Source organism: Salvelinus alpinus, chromosome 26 (genome assembly GCF_045679555.1).
Source record: "Salvelinus alpinus chromosome 26, SLU_Salpinus.1, whole genome shotgun sequence".
NCBI lineage: Eukaryota > Metazoa > Chordata > Actinopteri > Salmoniformes > Salmonidae > Salvelinus > Salvelinus alpinus.
The window spans coordinates 11,271,950-11,294,442 of NC_092111.1; the positions used below are offsets into that span (position 1 = coordinate 11,271,950).

Sequence of the window (22,493 nt, forward strand, 5' to 3'; positions counted from 1 at the left end):
AACATTTATAAAGCAAACATTATCCATTAGGTCCAGCACAGCAAATTGTTTAAGCATATGTTGCAGATCTGTGATTATAATATTTTTTCAGAATACGAAAAAATATATATTGACTCCATCAGTGACGCAGTTGACAAGCTCTGACGGAGTTGACAACATATACTCATAACAGACATTTTTGCCTCTAAAAGTTAAATACAAACATCTGTAAAATATGGAAAATTATTAATTTGGAAATCCCCAATAAAAACAACCATTTTATCAGATCTTTCAGCACTCTGACGGAAATGATGTCAGACAAAAATCTGACGGAGTCGATGTTTTACGGAGTTGACAAACATTTTCTTTTTCATCTGTTGCTTTATGACTATAAAAAACGAATTAAATGTAACATATTTGAACCAAAATTCATATTCTATCAGGCAGAAGGAGTTGACAGTTTATGGTTGTGACCATGGTGATTCCAATATTGTTTGTTTAAATCTATCAAAAGTAGAGAATTTTACAGACCATTAGTGGTCTTGTTGCACTACATTTAATGAGGACATGAATAAGGGGTCCTTATGGTGTAGCTGTCCCTGCTCATTCCTGATTCATTTACGATTTTAGACAACTCTGATGCAGTTGACCAAATCTCCAAACACATCTTTTAGGAATCACAGTTTTGAGATACATATTCTTTAAAGTCACAAAGGGCTATTGCAAGAAACTACCATGAGATAATTGAGTTAATATCCATTATTGACCCATTTTTATATATATATATAGAGAGAGAGCTTTTTGGGGAGTTTGAAAATGAGCTCCTTTGCGCTGGACAAGGACATGTCCAGATATTGAGCCGACATTAATAATATTGAAAGTATTTAGAACATTTCCAAAACAAATCTTCTCCATTATAAAAGTCCTTTAAATGTAAATGTTATAATGTAACAAAATCCATTATTTTCCACTATAAAAACAATTGTCCCTGCCAGACAAGGAATGTCCCGACTTTCAAGAATCTTTGCTCGTGGGCCCCCGTCTCGCGGGGGCTGCAGGGGTGTGTGCTACGCCAGTGCACAAACAGATCCAGGACCAGGGTAAGAAATGGCCTCAATGTAGGTGACAGAGGTGAAAGGGTTTGAAGAATTACTAAGATATACTGTAAGGTCAAGCGGTACGGAGAAATGACTGTTGCATCAGGACTGGCATTAACGTCACATGCAGTGGTTCAGATTGGAGGGACTGGAGTTCCACCAATCTGACAACTGTTAAAAATGGTCATTGAAAAACAAGTCCGACTGAGAATATGAAAATTAGAAAAGGTGAATATCCACATATGCTAATTGATGATTGTAAGATGTACTACAACGTATATAAAACTTTACGTCAGATGATATGTAGTTATTATGTAGATCAATTGGTGGCCCACGGTTTCAAAACCCGGTCCACGAGCCGATTTGATGTGGCCGGCCAAGGCCTTTTCGTTTATGTCCCTTGGAGCACATGCAAGTGGGCAAATCACTAGAGGATGCACAGTGAGTGGTCCCCACACAGACAGAAGGACTGGCATGCCAGTCAGGGGGAAAAGCCTCAGTGCCATCAACTGTACAGATGGACTCCTTTGGCAGCTTCTGCTTTTATGATCTCATCTCTGCAAAAGGGAGAAATCAGATTTACTGCATTGCGCAAGACAGGGCATTTTTATCATTTCAAGGGATTTTCAGTGCTACTTTTCACACTAAAGGGGTAGATTTGTGGAATTGTTTTTGTTAAGTTCTTTTATATCAGTGCAAACTAGCAAATCACATTTTGTGGATGAATTCAATTTGTGGGTTTATTTTGCTGAATTCACTTTCCTTAGTAGCTAGCAGTGGTGGACAAATGATCCAATTTTCATACTTGTTTTAAAGTAAAGATACCATAATAGAAAATGACTCAAGTGAAAGTCACCCAGTAAAATCCCACTTGAGTTTTTTATTTCCGGATAGCCAGGGGCACACTCCAACACTCCAACACTCAAACATAATTTACAGATAGCCAGGGGCACACTCCAACACTCAAACATCATTTACAGATAGCCAGGGGCACACTCCAACACTCAGACATAATTTACAGATAGCCAGGGGCACACTCCAACACTCAGACATCATTAACAGATAGCCAGGGGCACAGTCCAACACTCAGACATCATTTACAGATAGCCAGGGGCACAGTCCAACACTCAGACATCATTTACAGATAGCCAGGGGCACACTCCAACACTCAGACATCATTTACAGATAGCCAGGGGCACACTCCAACACTCAGACATCATTTACAGATAGCCAGGGGCACACTCCAACACTCAGACATCATTAACAGATAGCCAGGGGCACAGTCCAACACTCAGACATAATTTACAGATAGCCAGGGGCACAGTCCAACACTCAGACATCATTTACAGATAGCCAGGGGCACACTCCAACACTCAGACATCATTTACCAATGAAGCATGTGTTTAGTGAGTCCTCCACATCAAAGGCAGTAGGGATGACCAGGGATGTTCTCCTGATAAGTGAATTAGACCATTGTCACGTCCTACTAAGCATTTAAAATGTAACAAGTACTTTTGGGTGTCACGTACATCATTTCCTTCAGGAATGTAGTGAAGCTGTAGTAAAAGTTGTCAAAAATATAAATAGTAAAGCGCAGATATCCCAACAAAAACGACTTAAGTAGTACTTTCAAGTATTTTTACTTAAGTACTTCACACCACTGATAGCTAGGCCTGTTAGACAGAGACTTGCCTGGTACTTTGGCCACTGTCCAATTTTAATAACAGTCAATGCCGACGAACCTAGCAGCACCCTCAAAGTAAACCTCTGCATAGTCTCCGCAGTCTCCTTTTTTAAACCCACGAGCTTTGCCTGAAACCTTTTTAGCTTTACGAAGCTCTACTCCCGTCCCGCCCACCACTCCCCCGTGGGTGAAATCTACAGCCAAGATGCTGTTTCTTCTGAATAATTCTGCGTGAGTTTTTTTTTTACCACGAGGTCATAACATGTTCAATTAGAGAAACCTCAGTAGATTATATTAGATAATTAAGTCATGGTTGAGGGATCAATCCTAGGCGTTGCACTCGGCCTACAAGTCCATTCTCCCTGCAGGTCACTGAAAAGTCTGTTTGTGGCGATGGTGTGGCCAGATCTCTTCCTGTTGCGTGCCTAAACATCCCTATAGTGTCATGGCTGGCTCGTTCCCCCCTGAACCCATGTCCAATAAGGTACTCTGGGAAATACGAGACCGCTATGTGTCTACTCTACTCTCAACTCGGTGGCTACGTTCCAACAATCTCACATATCCTCCTAACTTTGTCTCCTCTCCTTCAGCGCCGCTGTTCTGAAAGGACTTGTTCCAAACAGTCTCAAATATCCTCCTTCCGTCATCTCCTCTCCTTCAAACCTACTGGTCTGAAAGGACTTGCTAGGCGAAAGCATCAAGGCAAAATCATATTCCATGCATTCACATGTCGGAGGCCACAAAGGAAAGGAGATGAGGAAAGAAAGTTGAGTGTGTACCAATGTGTGTGTGGTCTGGCAGAGTAAATAAGTCAACGATCCCCACCTGTCCCTCTCCATATAGATTCTACTGGCATTAATTGAGAGTGTAATAGTATAATTACAAGCGGGCTGACATGGTATGCAGCATAGCAACAGCCGGCGGAGTCCCTGACGTCACTGTGCACTTGATCCACTGTCAGTATGTTTGCAGGAGAGGGAGCGTGCTCTGCCTCTCTAGATGCATACATGAAAAGCCTCCCGTAGATTCAGTGCTCTGCGTACGACGCAATTTACATGGTTGGCTGGGCTAGTAGAAGGAGGGGTGGTAGTGGAGATCTGAGACATAAAGGACAAGCCTTCTCAGACTGCCTGTGATGTGTGAAGTGGCCATCGGTAGCCTATAGGAAGTACCGGAGTGTTGACATAAACCCATAGCTTATGGCACCATAAGAACTGTAAGAGAGGGGTATAACACGCTCTGTCTTTCTCTCTCATCCGTCCATGCATTTAGTCAAATCCAGTTGTTATCATTCAATATCCTGAATTGTGACCCCCCCCCCCCCCCAAATATTTTGCTATCTAATTTCCTTGCAACCAGTGTGGGATTTTTGGTAGCGGGCGAAGCCCGCGCAACATATGTAACGAAACAGCGGCTGTAATTCTTTCTTTGTAACCAAGCCGATAGTGAAAATAGCTGAACACCTCAACTATTCAACGTTGCCCTTTCTCCTGTAGCGTGTATGACCATGTTCTCCCCCAGCTGACCGTACAGCCAGAGGACATGTTTGAATTATTGACTAAGATCACCCAGCAGGTGAGTCTGTTCTTTCATGTGCTTCACAACGCCCCCCCCCCCCCCCCCCCCTTTTTAATTAGTTATGAAGCCCTGCTCGTCTCCGCTCGTTAGCGTGAATCAAACAGCATAATTTACCGCCCGTGCGTCTGTTGATAACTACTTTATTGAGAGTAATTGTACTTACTATGACTGTGATATGTGGTTGTCTCACCTAGCTGTCTCTAAATGACTAAAATGTTAGTCTGTTATCGAGGACCAGTATTGCCCGGTACCTGTAGCCACAATGGAGTAGATGGTAGAAGTTGGTGATAGAACTGGTCCAGGGTCAGATATTATATTTAGGTTCATAATGTTTGAGGTTAAGGTTGGGGGTAGGGGAATCTGATCCTTTATCTGTGGTTATAGCTGTATGGGGAGCTCCGTATCATGGTAATGAAAGAGGGAAGTTCTCCCAGTGCAATAACAATACAAGCCCTTACAATCGCCATTGGCACCTGTCATGAAATATGCAGCACACATTATGAGATACTACTACTTGTTTAAACACGATTGTTCATTGTCTGAAGCATGTCGTCACACAAAGCGGTAGTCTACTGGTGGAGTCCTATCGTGAAACAGCCCACAGAGAGGTGAGATGCCAGAGGATCCTGAGGGAAAGCTTATTCGTCACCAGGGGAGCAGCACATTTTGTAAAGGTTGAACAGGTGTTCAATAATTCACAGGCATTTCATGCTGCAAGACTGACTCACAAAGACTCACAAAGCACAAGTGGTCTGATGTTGAATTTAGGTCAAAACAAAAGTTGATAGTAGGTCACTGATCTCTTGATTGACTCTCAGTTTCCCCAATCTTTTTGCTATAACATGTTTTCATTGAACGTGAAATGGATGCACTGCTATCCAATGAACATTGTGCTTGGGTGGCGTGTAAAAGAGAGAGGCTACCCTCGTCTACCTCAGAAACATTATGTTCTATTTCTAATTATATACATATATTTTATTCTTAATTTTTTTAAATGTAACCTTTATTTAACTAGGCAAGTCAGTGAAGAACAAATTCTTATTTACATTGACGGCCTATAATATGTGGGATTCGAATCCCACATTGGGACTGTTTACAGTAAACTCAGCACAGTGTTTGTGTTAACTCTCACGGTGTACCATTTCCTTGAAATGCACTGTTGTTCTCTCACATTAGCCTAAATGCACAATGTGCCTAGAACAATGCTTCATAGTATTTTAAAATGAGAATACATCAGGAATGGACACAGTTACTGTATGGGAGGGGGTAAGGTTGTCTGACTACCCTTTCTCAGTGCTTTGTTGCACACCACAGTACATAATAATTAAACCATTTACTGCTTTTGTGGTACTTGGCGCACAAACAGCACACACCTCGTCTGACACAATTTCCACCAACAGCACCACTCACACGTTGCTAACCTTCAGGCAGCTAGCTAGAGAGAGCATGACTCTAGTGGCCTGGGACTTTAATGCAGGGAAACTCAAATCCGTTTTACCTAATTTCTACCAGCATGTTAAATGTTCAACCAGAGGGAAAACCACTCTAGACCACCTTTACTCCACACACAGTGACATGTACAAAGCTCTCCCTCGACCTCCATTTGGCAAATCTGACCATAATTTTATCCTCCTAATTCCTGCTTAAAAGCAAAACCTAAAGCAGAAAGCACCAGTGACTCGGTCAATAAGAAAGTGGTCAGATGAAGCAGATGCTAAGCTACAGGACTGTTTTGCTAGCACAGACTGGAATATGTTCCAGGATTCTTTAGATGGCATTGAGGAGTACACCACATCAGTCACTGGCTTCATCAATAAGTGCATCGATGACATTGTCCCCACAGTGACCGTACGTACCACAACCAGAAGCCATAGATTACAGGCAACATCCGCACTGAGCTAAAGGGTAGAGCTGCCGCTTTCAAGGAGTGGGACTTTAACCCGGAAGCTTATAAGACATCCCGCTATTCCCTCCAACGAACCATCAAAAAAGCGAACACTAAGGTAACCTGCCTAAATGACTACAGACCTGTAGCACTCACGTCTGTAGCCATGAAGTGCTTTCAAAGGCTGATAATGGCTCACATCAACACTATTATCTCAGAAACCCTAGACCCACTCCAATTATCAGACCGCCCCAACAGATCCACAAATGATGCAGTCTCTATTGCACTCCACACAGCCTTTTCCCACCTGGACAAAATGAACAGCTATGTGAGAATGCTATTCATTGACTACAGCTCAGCGTTCAACACCATAGTGCCCTCAAAGCTCATCACTAAGCTAAGGACCCTGGGACTAAATACCTCCCTCTGCAACTGGATCTTGGACTTCCTGACAGGTCACCCCCAGGTGGTAAGGGTAGGTAACAACACATCCGCCACGCTGATCCTCAACACGGGGGCCCCTCAGGGGTGCGTGCTCAGTCCCCTCCTGTACTCCCTGTTCACTCATGACTGCATGGCCAGGCACAACTCCAATACCATCATTAAGTTTGCCGATGACACAACAGTGGTAGGCCTGATCATCATCAACGATGAGACAGCCTATAGGGAGGAGGTCAGAGACTTGGCTGTGTGGTGCCAGGACAACAACCTCTCCCTCAACGTGATCAAGACAAAGGAGATGATTGTGGACTACAAGAAAAGGAGGACCGAGCACGCCCCCATTCTCATCGACGGGGCTGCAGTGGAGCAGGTTGAGTGCTTCAAGTTCCTTGGTATCCACATCACCAAGAAATTATCATAGTCCAAACACACCAAGACCGTTGTGAAGAGGGCACGATAAAGACTAGGAGACTGAAAATATTTGGCATCGGTCCTCAGATCCTCAAAAGGTTCTACAGCTGCACCATTGAGAGCATCCTGACTGGTTGCATCACTGCCTGGTATGGCAACTGCTCGGCCTCCGACCGCAAGGCACTACAGAGGGTAGTTTGTGTGGCCCAGTACATCACTGGGGCCAAGCTTCCTGCCATCCAGAACCTCAATACCAGGCAGTGTCAGAGGAAGATCCTAAAAATTGGCAAAGACTCCAGCCACCCTAGTCATAGACTGTTCTCTCTGCTTCCACACGGCAAGCGGTACTGGAGTCCAGGTCCAAAAGGCTTCTTAACAGCTTCTTCCCCCAAGCCATAAGACTCCTGAACAGCTAATCAAAGGGTTACCCGGACCCCTCTTTTACGCTGCTTCTACTCTCTATTTTCTATGCATAGTCACTTTTTGATTCTATGGATACTGCAGATTGCCCTAAATCCAAGATTTACTAGATAGCTATACTAGATTCTATTGGCAGATCAAAGCCATAGGTTTGGCAGTGGAGGCCCAAACAGAGAGTGAAACGGTGCCCAAAGCCAGCTCTGTGTGGTTAACATTACGCAATGGTAATATGTATCACGGTGTAAACCTAGGCCTCCCAGACAGTTTTGTGTGTGTGTTAGTATTGTTGTGGAAAATTCGATCCAAAGACTAAGGCAGAGGATATTGAATGATATAATAGAAAAATATTTAGTAGAATTAGCTACAAGGGAGATCTATCTCTGATTTCACAGGGAAGAACAAAAATAATAAATGGTTACATGCCTTATACTGTATAGTGGGAGGTGATAGTACAATCATATTGTTTACACAAAAGTTCTTTCAATACAAGCAACAGGCCCAGAACACAATGTCCTTGTGTTAGGGTGCAGACATACTAGGAGTCTATGAAAGGCATAGTCCAACACAGAACATATCCCTTGAGAAGTTACAACAGCTCACCCCAAATTCTGCCACCACAGTATTATCCAAGTGCTTTCTCTGGGTACTGGGAATTCAGAAAATCAGTTTAACTTTTTTCTACAAATAAAATACAATTTTATTTTTCACATGCTTCGTAAACAACAGGTGTAGACTAACGTGGGAATTCTTGTTTTTCGGGCCCTTCGCAACAATGCAGTGAAAGAGAAAATAGAGAATGAATAGAAAATTAAAACGCGTAATAATAAATACACAATGAGAAACGATAGCTTGGCTAATATGTGATATTCCCACCTATACTCAATACAACACATGGAACTTTATTTTATTATTATTATTTTATAAATATTAAAACATACAATCTACTTGCAGTGACGCCACTCAACATCTACATCACATGCAGTCATCTAACAGACTCCATCCAGTGTGACCCACAGAAGTAACTTTGTATGCATTTAGTTTTCTTATTTGATGGGACTACACATAGGGAAAACGTGCTACGGTACAGTGCCTTCGGAAAGTATTCAGACCCCTTGACCTTTTCAACAAAAAATAAGGTTACAGCCTTATTCAAAAATGTATTAAATAGATGTTTTCCATCATCTACAAACAATACCTCATAATGACAAAGCAAAAACTTATTTTAGAAATGTTTGCTAATTTATTACAAATTAAAAAATAAAATATCACATTTACATAAGTATTCAGACCCTTTACTCAGTACTTTGTTGAAGCACCTTTGACAGCGATTACAGCCTCGAGTCTTCTTGGGTATGACGCTACAATCTTGGCACACCTGTATTTGGGGAGTTTCTCCCATTCTTTTCTGCAGATCCCCTCAAGCTCTGTCAGCTATTTTCAGGTCTCTGCAGAGATGTTCGATCGGGTTCAAGTACGGGCTCTGGCTTGGCCACTCAAGAACATTCAGAGACTTGACCCAATGCCACTCCTGCATTGTCTTGGCTGTGTGCTTATGGTCGTTGTCCTGTTGGAAGGTGAACCTTCGCCCCAGTCTGAGGTCCAGGATTTCTCTGTACTTTTCTGTGTTCATCTTTGCCTCAATCCTGACTAGTCTCCCAGTCCTTACAGCTGAAAAACATCCCCACAGCATGATGCTGCCACCACCATGTTTCACCGTAGGGATGGTGCCAGGTTTCCTCCAGATGTGACGCTTGGCATTCAGGCCAAAGAGTTCAATCTTGGTTTCTTCAGACCAGAGAATCTTGTTTCTCATGGTCTTCTCATGGTTCTTGGTCACCTCCCTGACCAAGGCCCTTCTCCCCCGATTGCTCAGTTTGGCCGGGTGGTCAGCTCTAGGAAGAGTCTTGGTGGTTCCAATCTTCTTACATTTAAGAATGATGTAGGCCACTGTCTTCTTGGGGACTTTCAATGTTGCAGAAATGTTTTGGTACCCTTCCCAAGATCTGTGCCTCAACACAATTCTGTCTCGAAGCTCTACGGACAATTCCTTCGACCTCATGGCTTGGTTTTTGCTCTGACATGCACTGTCAATTGTGTGACCTTACATAGACAGATGTGCCTTTCCAAATCATGTCCAGTCAATTGAATTTACCACAGGTGGACTCCAATCAAGTTGTAGAAACATCTCAAGGATGATCAATGGAAACAATTTCTAGTCTCATAGCAATGGGTCTGAATACGTTAAAAAAATATATATATATTTAAATGGTGTATTGCGTGTATATTGCTTAGGAAATTGTTTTATTTCATCCATTTTAGAATACGGCTATAATATAACAAAATGTGGAAAAAGTCAAGGGGTCTGAATACTTTCCGAACGCACTGTATATTGCTTTAGAAATGCTGCAGTAGGGTGAATTGGCTACAGAGTAGGAGAGTCACTGAGTTCCTTTGATCCTGGGAGTAGCCGTGCCTATCAGGGCGTACATGTTGCTCTTTGCTTCCCTGTCATGCTCTCAATGTTCCTAATTTCCAAGTTTTATCTGCTAATGTTTATGAAAGCGTTACAGAGCTTGGCCTCAACAGGCTTCAACCCCACAGACCACACACACTTTGGCTGTGGCCCAATTCTCTTAATAGACATAAAAGCACTGGGATACCAACACTGCTTGGCAGTTATGCCCCCCCCCCCCCTCTCTTTCTCTCTGTCTGGTCTGATATGATGAATTTTTGGCTGGTTTGCTTAGTAGGCGTTTTGCTTTCGTGGCTAGCCAGCCATCCAGAAGCCGGCCGGTCAGAAGTGTATTCCACTCCGGAAATTGGGTCTTGTTAAATCCATGCTACCCCGAGGGCACGATCACCCCTGATGCGCCAGCCTGATATTTCCATATCAGACACACATGTGGGCATAGACACACTCATGCACATGCTTGGAAACAGACATGCGGGGAGAGAGAGAGAGAGAGAATGACCTACACCCCCCCCCCCCCCCCCGCCCCCGCCCCCTCATTCTGGTTCTCTGTCTAATTTCAAAGCTCCAACAGAATTAATGAAACAGACAGGGAGATATCTGGCTGCACTAGAGGATGGAGGAGATCGAAGACAGTGGCACATTTTTCAATGGATCCTCTAATAGAGCTGTTTCCATTGGGGGATTTTCAGCGTGAAACGAGTTGGCTGGTGTCTTCATTGTGTCGGCGGCCCTTTTCATTTCTACCTCTCTGAGAATCACCTCAAGGTTTTTTCAATAAATTAAAGCTAATTAAAGGCGAGCAGCGTTCGGGAAGCGGACCTACTGGTACTGCCACCGCCTCACTCACGTTTCAAAGTGAACAAACACGCCAATTAACACCCCAAAATAAGCACGCCACGCACCAGCCCCTCGTGTGCCTCACCAAATAACTATGCTAATCACAGCTGATTACGAAGACAAGGTACAGTACAGTGGAGTTGTCTCGGTAGTAAAAAGAACAATTTACGTTTAAATGCTCTCCCTTCAAACCTCCATTACTCCATAATCTTCCAGACTGTAGCCTCCTTCTCCTTTATTTTCTCCCTTATTTCATCACGTCTCCGTTTTCTCATTCACAGCCCATTGACTTTTATCTGGCTATAGCTGAAAGTAGGCTTATCACCATAACGGTGTCCCTTCTGGTTCAGATTTGGCCTGGTAATATGGGAAGGCCATCAAACACTTGAGCAAGATGGGGATTAGGAGGAAACTTATTTTAGCCCCAGAGGCCTTTCAGCCGCGGCACGGGTCGGCTCGCAACTAGGACTAAACGGTGTCACGTCGTCGCGTATTAAGTCCGGTGAATAATCCCAGATCCAGATATGTGTGTCAAAGACGGAGGGATGAAAAGAAGAGAACTAGGCCTCTGTGGCAGGGTCTTGGAAGACGACAAATGGAGTGGGAAACTAATGAAGAGATTGAAGAGAGAGGAGTGTGTGTGTGTTGGATACTCTGGGGCTTATTCGTTTAGCATTCAGCTGCAATACACATACAGGAAACGGAGCCATGAGTGTAATGCCAATGGGTAGTAGTGACTGAGGCTGCCAGTGGAAAAGTGTTTTCCTGTCCTCACTGGGACTTTAGCTACAGATTACTGCTCTATTGAGGGAAATGATTTTGCTGTGAGACTAGTGACAAGAACTGGGTCATATTCATCAGGGCAAGCCTTAGCAAAACGTTTTGCAACAGAAAACAAAAATGAGTATTTCTTATTCAGGTAATTGCTCCCTGTTTCGGTCCGTTTTCTTCTATTTGGTGCGTAATGAATACGACCGTGGAGTGAAATAACATGATGGGAGGGATGAACTGGATCAATAAATGATGTTGTCTTCATTGGTTGACCCGCATCGTTATATACTGCAATTCGGAAAAGGTCAACAGAATCCTGTCAACCTGGACGTTATTTTAAACCACACCCTAACTGCTGTACTTAACATACAGATGGAATTTCATATTAGTCCCACAGTCTTCCAAACGGCATGCTTTGGTTTTCACAAGCCGTGCCCTCACAGTTTTGTCTTACGCTCACAGTTTTTGAGGCCTGTTCTGTCTCCCAGTCGTCTCATAGTCGTGAGCCATCCTCAAAAGCCCTTATGAGGAAATACCAAGAGGCTGGGACGTCTCTCAAACCCTACCCGTATTCTAGGGCTGTCTGTCTGCCTGCATTCCTATAGCCGTCCTGTCTACCACCCCTACTCTCAGCTGTCAGTAGTAATCCAGTCTCCATGCCCCCCCCCCCAGCCCCAGGCAGCTATAGGACCGCCAATGTACCTAATATAGAAGGGAGAGCCTTCTTCAATCTGATAGTCTGCACAGTTGCATAGACACCAAAACCTGGTTCAAATAGTCTACCATTTGTTTTATTGGGGCGTTGGATTGAGCCTGCGGGCAGGGTTTGCAATTTTTGAACTTTTGGGACTAAGTACTGTTGGTTCCCTTGTGCCAGGTGAGCTCAATCAAGCTCAGCTTAAGTATTTGATAGATTAGTTGTATTATTTGAACCCAGGTCTGATGTAGACCGGACTGCAGTCTGTCTTGTAGAGTCTGGCCCATCATACAAACACCACATGTCTATGGCATGAAGATTGACAGGGCTCTACAGGGCTATAAGCTGGGCTAATGGGGTGATAGGATGAGTGGGAGGGAAGGAGGTTAGGGGGTTCTCTGGGTCTTATTTAAGGAATCTTGATGGAATGTGAAGACTGTGCCCCCACCCTTGAAGCTATTTGGAATGTGTAGTTCATTAGTTTCCGCCCTCACTGTTTTGAGGAGGAACACCCTGGGTAAGGAATTTGAAAAAGGACTTAAGTTGACCTTGAGGGCTGTAAAGAACTGATGTAACACCCTGCAAAACTGTCGAAGTGATTTGATATCGACAGCTTTCAGATACTCCTGTCTCATGATTGGGCCTGCCCATCGTCCCTCAGCCAATCAGAGCTTCCTCAGCAGTAATTGTGACATGATCACAATGGGGTGTTTTTGTTGACTTCACAGGTTGTCACGACAGCGTAGTGGTGTCATTGGCAATTTTGCAGTAGAATTTGCTAAATTGAACCACATCCTTTTCCTCTAATGTGAACTTCTTTTGGAAAATTAGTTCTGTTTAGCTAAGAACTCAGAGCCTGTTTTTTTTTTGTTCTCTTTTTTTTGTCCTCAGACCTTGTGGGACTTTTCGCTATTTCAAGGAAGGCATCTGCTCATATTCCTTACTTTGTCATGCCCCAGTTAATAAAGTGAATGAAATGTCCGATTCCGAGGAGGAAGGGCTTAGTACCACAGTGCTCTATCCATTACCCTGGCTACAATAGGACTCATGACAATTGACACGATTAATTGACTCGATTAAAAAAAAAAAATAAACAAGTCAAAGCCCAGACACATACAATCTAAAAGAGTTAGCTTCGTGGTGGTGCACTGAATCCAACCGTTGCCACGCTGAACCATCCTCATCATGTCCACTGTATTCATGGGGTTTTTGGCTCTGTCTGGCCCCATCTCTCAGCCTCGGCCATGTCCTCGTCCTCATCTGCTCTAATTCCCCGTCCCGGTTCTCTCCCTCCACCACAGGCCCCTGTGGCGCCGTGGCTGGGATGGTGCTAGCACTAGCGTAGCGTCACACGCTAACACAGGCTAACACAGAGAGACAGGGACAGTTCTGCCTGCCTTCCCAGACTCCCGTCTCAGTAAAGGGTGATTCTAAAACACTGCTGTATCTAAACAGATATATAGGCAGTGTTATGTTTCACTATCATAAGAAAAGCTTGGTTGTTAGTAACTGAAATTTGGTGCTCAACAAGGAGATGGATTTAGTCTTCAGCTTCAGTTTCCCTCCAATAAGAGCCTTCCCACTTTTACACCCACTGACAGCCACAACAATCCATTCAAAACAAACCACAGACAAAACAAAGTCTACACGGCTGTTTCTCATCTACAATATGCTCTTGACTCTGCATGGGCCTCTTGACTCCCTGAGTGGGCCTCTGACTGCCAGTAGCAGTGTGGTGAGTCTTCATCCCTGCGTTCTGCGCTTGTTTGTGGTGCCCTGCCCTTGCCCATGCCACCCACACACACACACACACACACACACACACACACACACACACACACACACACACACACACACACACACACACACACACACACACACACACACACACACACACACACACACACACAGACACACACACACACACACACACACACACTCCACACCACAGCATCCCAGAGATATGCCACACATTCCTCATGCCCTGTCACATTGTGTGAGCAGTGGGAGATGGAAAGGACAGCTCCATCTCTGTTACCTACTCAGGGGAAGGCTGATGCACTGACATACAGAGACAAGTGGCTGAATGGGCTTTCAGAGTAACCTAAAGAAATACACCGCAGATACTGTAGAGCAACATTGGAAATAACTAGAAGAAGAATGTGCCTTAAAGCATCACTCCCTCTGATTGTCCCACGGATCTTGATAAAGTAGTCGGTGACATACTGCAATTTTATGGTAAGTAGTATGTAGACTAGCCTAATTATAAGTGCACTTCACCGTTTTCAACATCATATTCATTATCTCCAGCACCACACCAGTGTCGACATGTGAAAACGGCCATTTTCTAGATTCTGTTGTCAAAAATATAGGAAGGAACATACGCCAAAAACATACGTTGACAAGTCTAGCTACATTTTGCTGACTTGTCTAGACCAGACAGAATTATGGCGAGACACGTTGGTAAACACACTGGACTGTTAGCGCTGGTCTGGACAAAGAGGTGAATCGATCAGGCTGATTGTCATTAAAATGCCATCAACTCTGCTGTGGTCAATATGTGTGTGACAGCTGTAGCCTGTTTGGCCAGAGGGCGTTGGCCAGCCTGCAAAGTCAGTACAACATGGCAACACTAAACTGCAAAATGGCATCCTATTCCCTTTATAGTGCACTACTTCCACAGGGCTCTGGTCAAAAGTAGTGCACTATATAGGGAATAGGTTGCCATTTCACACAAACTTTTTTTTTCTCCCAGCTTCCATTGCTCTGTATATTTCTAGCACTCTGAGAGCCTATACTGTAGCTACTGTAGCTATGTAGGGCTCTGTCTGGTTTGTAATATATTACTTTATGTAGGTCTGTCTGGTTTGTAATATATTACTTTATGTAGGTCTCTGTCTGGTTTGTAATATATTACCATATGTAGGTCTCTTTCTGGTTTGTAGTATATTACTTTATGTAGGTCTCTTTCTGGTTTGTAGTATATTGCTTTATTTAGGTCTCTTTCTGGTTTGTAGTATATTGCTTTATGTAGGTCTCTTTCTGGTTTGTAATATATTGCTTTATGTAGGTCTCTTTCTGGTTTGTAATATATTGCTTTATGTAGGTCTCTTTCTGGTTTGTAATATATTGCTTTATGTAGGTCTCTTTCTGGTTTGTAATATATTGCTTTATGTAGGTCTCTTTCTGGTTTGTAATATATTGCTTTATGTAGGTCTCTTTCTGGTTTGTAATATATTGCTTTATGTAGGTCTCTTTCTGGTTTGTAATATATTGCTTTATGTAGGTATCTTTCTGGTTTGTAATATATTGCTTTATGTAGGTCTCTTTCAAATTAATCTGGGCCGACTGTTCCGCAACTAGATCAGACCCTTCCTTGTAGATATTTTACGAAAAAGCTCATAAAAAAGCTTTGCATTTTAAGCTTGTTGTTAGTGTCTGCCTATTAAGTTTATTAGCAGTCGGTGAATCATTTGTCATCTACAAATGATACATCAGCATAAACAGTTACCATTTGTCTTCAGTAGGAATAGGTTATGTCTATATGTTTCTATTGAAATGCTTGGTCATTCTACAAAGACCAGACTGACAGATAGAGATATCAGAGGCAGTCTTCCTCTTGCATCAAAGAGGTAACGAAGAAAGAAGAGGAGGGAAGAGGTAACTCACAGAAGGGGAGAGGGAAGGGGAGGGTGAGAGAGGGCGTGAGGAGAGGGTGAGAAAGAAGGGAGGTGTTGGTGCAATGCAGTGCTCACCATGCCACAGGGCCCCCATGTCACAGCTATTAATAAGGAGTGCTATTCCATACATCAGCTATTCAGGAGGGATCCTGGCAACCAGAGCCCCCGCGCCAACCAATCGGGTTATTTATAGATTTGGGGGTCAGGAGATTTTTTTGAGACTGGCATTGTAGGGGCGGGACTTCACATACTAGGAGTAGGAGACAGTGTGTATGTGCGTGTGTGGTGGGGGTGTGAGGAGATTGGTATGCGTGTGTGCCTGTGTGTGTGTGTAGAGCAGGAAGTATGTCCGGAATTTTCCAAACCTCTTCTGGATTTCAATTAGATGTAAACACACCACCACCAAAGTATTGTAGCATATAAACACTACTCTTTATGTAAGATAGTGAGCGAAGGACGGTGTAGAGAAAGATTTGAATTGTAACGACTGTGGCATAATATATTAGGGAGGAGCAGGAGATTTATTACAGACGGATGCCGTTCAGCAGAGGAAGTCAGATACATTGGTTCTGCATGTAGAGAAGGATGAGGAGGGAGAAAGAGAGATTGAGATTTATGTTGACTGCTGCTGTCTCCGTGGCAACCCTCGAGCATCATGGGGTGGAACATTGTATTTTCCCCCTCTCGTTGCTGTCGTTTGCAAGAGACCTGTCATATTGACAAGGAGCTGAGGCGCTTACATTAGAAAAAAACACATTTTTTCACTGCTGCTACAACAATGTAGAGATTTGAATGGCAGTGGAGCAAGTGCTAGGCTAGGATAGAACTATGTATTAATCCATCTGCAGCTAACTTCTGAGTTTGCCAGCGTAAGTGCCTATAAGAGAAAAACCTTACAGTTATAGATCTGACTGTCCAGTGGGTACTTGAAAATAAAGAGCCCCGTGTTACACACAGACATGGACGATACATAATAGGAGAGTGGTGAACAGAAATCCCCCTAACAAATGTTGAGCTAAAGGAGCACTTTACAGATGTAGGATCTTAATTTGAGCCAGTTTTCTACAGGAGGAAAATAATCCTGCAGCAACAGGAGAAGTGAATTATGATGTGGATTATAATCAATGGACATTTTTGTAGGGGTTGAGGCATTTTTGGTAAGGGAAAATCAAGTTTTGAAATTTCCAATTGGAAATGACAAACTTCAGAAGCCTTAAGAGTTCTCTTGCAACAGGCTGATCAAATTAAGATCCTACAGCTGTGCATAATACTGTAACACAATACCCCAACCGCCCTTTAAAATAATGTAACTCCCGGTTTCATTTTCAATAGCTTTACATGGCCAATCTCTGCAGATGGAAATATCGGTTAGAAATACCATACAATAACATATGGATATATCATACCACAGCACATTATTATATTTCTGTTAATGCAATAGTAGATGGATGACAGAGGGGTCATACAAACAGAGTGATGACAGCCAATACACAGAAACCTAGTGAATGATGGATGAGGAAGATATGAAAAGGAGCTGGGAACTTGAGAAGGGAGAATGTGAACCATGGCTGATGAGCTCCAGTTCATGGTTGGATGAATTGACCAGAATGGTCTTTTAATAATTCATCGACTTAACCCTAGCTATGGATATTGAAATACATCACGGTACTTCCTAGGAGATCAGTGACAGTGCGATGAAATGGATTTTGAGTATGAAATGGATTTGGTTTGAGAAACATCATCAGAGCTTGTACTGAATTGGGTAGAATACTGTAGAAAAACTCATTTGTTTTACAGTAATGACTAAATGCACAAGCTGTTTTCTGCAATCCCCACGGTTTGAAATGATGGTCATCAGCAGTGGTTGCAAGTGCAGCAGTACAATACAAAACCCAAATAGATTAGTTACAGTGGATCTGGCCATTCCATTGTCCACTTCGCCATTGAATCACACACCCACTTGTTATAATGGGATGTTTTTGAAGAACTTCCTCCTCCATAGAGCAGCCTGGGTCTTTACTGATGAGGCTTGAAGTCCGAGGAACAATAGCCCAGGAGGGAGTCTCTGTCTGGGGGAGAGAGTGGCCATCTGTCCCCTGGTGCCTGCATAGCTATTAGCTACTGCTAGTCTGCTACTGTTGAGTGCTAGTCAGTCAGCACAGGGGGGTCAGGAGGGGGTGTGGCTTTTTTACTGTCCCAGGGAAACCAGGGGGGCTTTGTGGAGGATGACATGACTTTTTCTTCTGGCGAGGAATTTTTCAACACTTCACACCCTCCTCTACTCCCTCCTTTTTTTCTGGAGAGGTGAGGTCATAGGCTTTCTTTGCTTTTCACTAGAAACCCTAACGGTCACACTTAAGTGATTACGGCTCTGTGTGTGTGTGTGTGTCAGTGAGTGATGGAATGAACAGTGTGCTACCTCTCCCCTAGCAAGCTCCTCCTGATAGTCCTAGACTGAGACAGACCAGGCCAAATGGAACAGGTGTGTTACAAGTAGTAGCATTTTGAGAAACCACGAAGTCAGCTAAGTGATGTGTGCTGACTGTCTTTTGACCCCTGTCAAAAGGACCTATCACTGCCTCTGTTGCTTCAGCCTTCCACTGTGGAACTAACTCTCCTGTTCGTGTACATATTTGGACACTGTATGAGTCATTGACGGCGTACTGTTATGTTGGCCTCCGCTGCTCAGGGATACAGCATCCAACTACTACTATACGTTATGAGATACTTATGTTTCACTTACAGTATTTTTCACAGTAGCACACTTACTGCTTATCAGTTTGTTGACGCTGTAACACAAAGCGGTTGAAAATGGAATCGGCTGTAAATTATCATATTATCAGTGACTAGGCTTGAAATTCATTTTGATATTCTAGTTTAATGTGAAACCACTTCTATGCATGCTCTGACTGTTTGTGATTTAGCTCGTGAACCCCTTCAATCATTTCAACAACCTTCAATCATTTGTACAGGGAATAACAAATCGTTATAAAACATTATGAGACGAGATCCCTCTTCAACAGACTCTGCCTGACAGCTTGTGTTGTTGGTCTGGTTTCAGGTGGCACCAGAGACATCGGTTCAGCCCTCACCAGGATGTGTATGAGGCACCGGAGCATCGAGGCCAAGCTCAGGCAGTTCTCCATGTGAGCCCCCGTCTCCTCCTCCTCTTCATTCTGCCTTTTCTCTCTCTTTTCCATCCTTCTGTCTGAATGGGCCCATTAGCTCATATTGTGGAGAGAGAGAAATAAGCAGAAATGAAGAGATGAAATTGCGTACAGTGTCTACACACCTAGAGGAATACACCAAAAAAGTAGCCTTGTAGCAATTTTTCTCTGCTACAGATCGTTATTCTCCGCTCTGTTTGACTTGAGTTGTAATCCCCACCCAAGGGTTTTCATCGACTGCCTGATTAACCCTCTGCAAGACCAGATGGAGGAGTGGAAGAGAGTGGCCAACACGCTGGACAAGGACCACGCCAAAGGTAGGGGCTACACACACACACACACACACACACACACACACACACACACACACACACACACACACACACACACACACACACACACACACACACACACACACACACACAACCTCCTACCACTACAACACACACACACACACACAACCTCCTACCACTACAACACACACACACACTTTCTCAAACCTCTCCATTTACAGTCTATACTCCTTCACCCCATTATTGCCTGCAGTGCTACAGTGTAATGGTTAGCTAGATATCTCCCTTTATAATCCATGTAGGTCAGAACACACCGTTTCCCCTTCAGCAGGTAAACCCTCAGAGGCTCTCCAGAGCGAGCAATCAAATCACAAAGATGCTAGTCGTTTATCACTAGAAAATAGATTCCTTTGTGTTTAAAGGCATTACTTTGCTTAGTTAACAGTACAATAGTGCTTTTATGTGCTTCAGCTCACCACCTCGAACCCAATCCCCCTCTCCGCTCAATAATCCCCAACCTAGGAGTTCAGTTCTCCCCCTTAGAGAAACAGGGTGCTCCCTCATTGCAGGGTTTGATTCCAGCCACCGCTTATCATAACGAAGTTACAGTAAGATGGAAAACGCGTCGCTCAGAACAAAGATCAATCAGATAGTATTCCTTTTTAAGAGTCGCCCACGTTTTGGGTGTGCTGCCGCACTTCAAAGCACTGACAATGGCAACGTGCGACACGTTGTGTCCACTGTGTTTCCCTTCCTTCCGCAGAGTACAAGAAAGCCCGTCAGGAGATCAAAAAGAAATCCTCCGACACTCTCAAGCTGCAGAAGAAGGCTAAGAAAGGTAGGGTGACTCTGAGGATGCCTGGTGTCGGGTTTGGACTGCTTACGACTGGAACTAGAACTTACGACTTTGACTTTTGAAGCTAAATCCGATTTTGGGGGGGTGGCGGAAGGACACTAAAGTGTTGATACTGAATTCTACCAAGACACATCTCATACTGTCCCAGGTGACTTGCCAAAGGGTCAAAATAGTAATGGGATGATAGGCAGCTGAGCCACATCATTTTGGGAAGTTATGTGTCTGGATTTAGGAGGGACTATATTGTGCAAATAACAGGATAGGATAGAATAGTACTCGAGTCACTAATCCTTGCTGCATCTTGGCAAATCCTTTGGATTTTATTACAGACCTTATATCTTTACGATTTTGGGCCAAAGTCTAATATACTGGGCAAGATGATAAGGATCTGTGACAATTCTGCAACCTGTAGCCATTCAAGAACAGGTCCCCTTCTCCTGGGTCTAAACTGACTGAGATTTCTCCTCTCTGCTCCAACAACTGCCATGTTGCATCCAATCACGCCCCTGTTCTTTCCAGCTGACGTGTTCGGTAAGTCGCTGCCCCCTCTAGCTCCCTTTGTGTCACGGTTCTCTGTTGACCTGTTGACCTCCGTTGACCTTTCCCACCTGTGTGTGGTCTCGTCCCTGTCCCCCCACCCCATGTACCCTGTCACATTGTCTACTGGTCTGTTTCATATTGTGCGGTCACATTCCTCACTCAAGGGTTAAAAATCTCCTGAATGCCCAAAATAGTTCATCTCCCTGCTTCTCTTACTCTGCTGGTCTCCCCTGAGGTCCCCTCCCCCACCCACTACCCTCACTGGGTCATGAGTTTGGTCTGCTTCCAAATATACCTCACTGACTCCCTTGGGATTTTGGCTGTGGCTTAATTTTGTATCATCAGGGGAGATCGGGACTGCGGCAAAGTCAATAAATAATTGTGGAGTTCATTATTTGTCTGGCTCCAATATACAGGTAAATGCCAAAATAAAGGAAACACCAACATAGTGTCTTAATAGGGCGTTGGCCCACCACAAGCTGCCCGAACAGCTTCAATGTGCCTTAGCATAGATTCTACAAATGTCTGGAACTCTCTGGAAATAATTGGCAACTGGGCATTTTTAAACATGACCCTAAGCATGATGGGATGTTAATTGCTTAATTAACTCAGGAACCACACCTGTGTGGAAGCACCTGCTTTCAATATACGTTGTATCCCTCATTTACGCAAGTGTTTGCTTTATTTTGGCAGGTACATGTAGATCTCTTCTGAAACCCAGTCACAGCCAACAATCATGGCCTCTTCTTTGACAGCTATGATATTATATAGATTTGTGAGAAGCTTGTCAAGAAAATCGCTTGTTGTTTAGAGTTATGTTTTGACCTGACTCCTGCACTGTCTCACCCTGACCGTATCCTGCCTGTTATGAAACCAAGTACAGCTTAGTTTGTATCTTGTATTGTGATATACGTGTTTACATAATTTGTAGAGTTTAGGTGTATATCATTCTTGTTTGTAGAGGTTTGGAATGTTGTAATATTCAATGTGAGAGAATGATTCAACATTATGAATGATATCCCTTTGCATACATTCACCAAACACAAAGAATTTGCAAGTACAACGAAAAACTAGACATTTGCCTTTTGAACCAGTCTGTTTGTCTGTTTTAGTAGCACAAAAGGCCTATTATGTTTATAAACAAGGCCATATTATCCTGACCGTCAAAAGAGTTTGATTTCCAGCTTCAATCTCACATGTAAGACAAAACAAACAGGACCGATAACTGACCCCTGAGGAACCTCAGATGTGGCCAGAGCTCTCTGGTTCAATAGTCTCCCTAGCCTGTTATATAGCACAGGGAAACTCCCCCAGTGCATTTCTATGAGTGAAATAGAGAGCAGCAACATGCCGAATGTGATCCTTCAGCACACAGTAAATACTGTGGGAAACCAAACGTTGCATTCTGTGTCCTGTGAAGGAATTCCTCTGCAGTGCTTTCCCTGGAAAATAAGAAGGGCCTCCATCTATCTAGCCTTAACCACATAACTAGTACTGGCTCTTCTAAGAAATGTAAAACTTTAATTGCATGTTTACGTCCTTAAAGCCTACAGAGGAGATTATTGAACCTTTCTCTACAAGTTCAGACTAGAGTGTTATCATTTTAGCACACAATGTCTTGATACTTAATCTACTTAGATTGTGTTCTTAATGCCCTTTCAGTGTAAGAGCTGTTTGAAAAGGC

At 43.5% G+C, this 22,493-nt stretch overlaps 1 protein-coding gene across 6 annotated transcripts in view; it reads left to right on the forward strand.

Annotated features, from left to right (window-relative positions):
• The window catches only part of LOC139554697 (protein MTSS 1-like), a 47,239-nt gene that overhangs the window by 12,467 nt on the left and 12,279 nt on the right, over positions 1-22,493 (forward strand). For 4 of the 6 annotated variants that reach the window (XM_071367735.1, XM_071367739.1, XM_071367738.1 and 1 more), the window contains exons 4-7: positions 19,015-19,099; positions 19,346-19,437; positions 20,177-20,251; positions 20,789-20,800. In XM_071367735.1, coding sequence (XP_071223836.1) covers positions 19,015-19,099; positions 19,346-19,437; positions 20,177-20,251; positions 20,789-20,800 — 264 coding nt within the window. The remainder of the gene's footprint in view (positions 1-19,014; positions 19,100-19,345; positions 19,438-20,176; positions 20,252-20,788; positions 20,801-22,493) is intronic. The other 2 variants (XM_071367737.1, XM_071367741.1) reach the window with 1 other exon arrangement.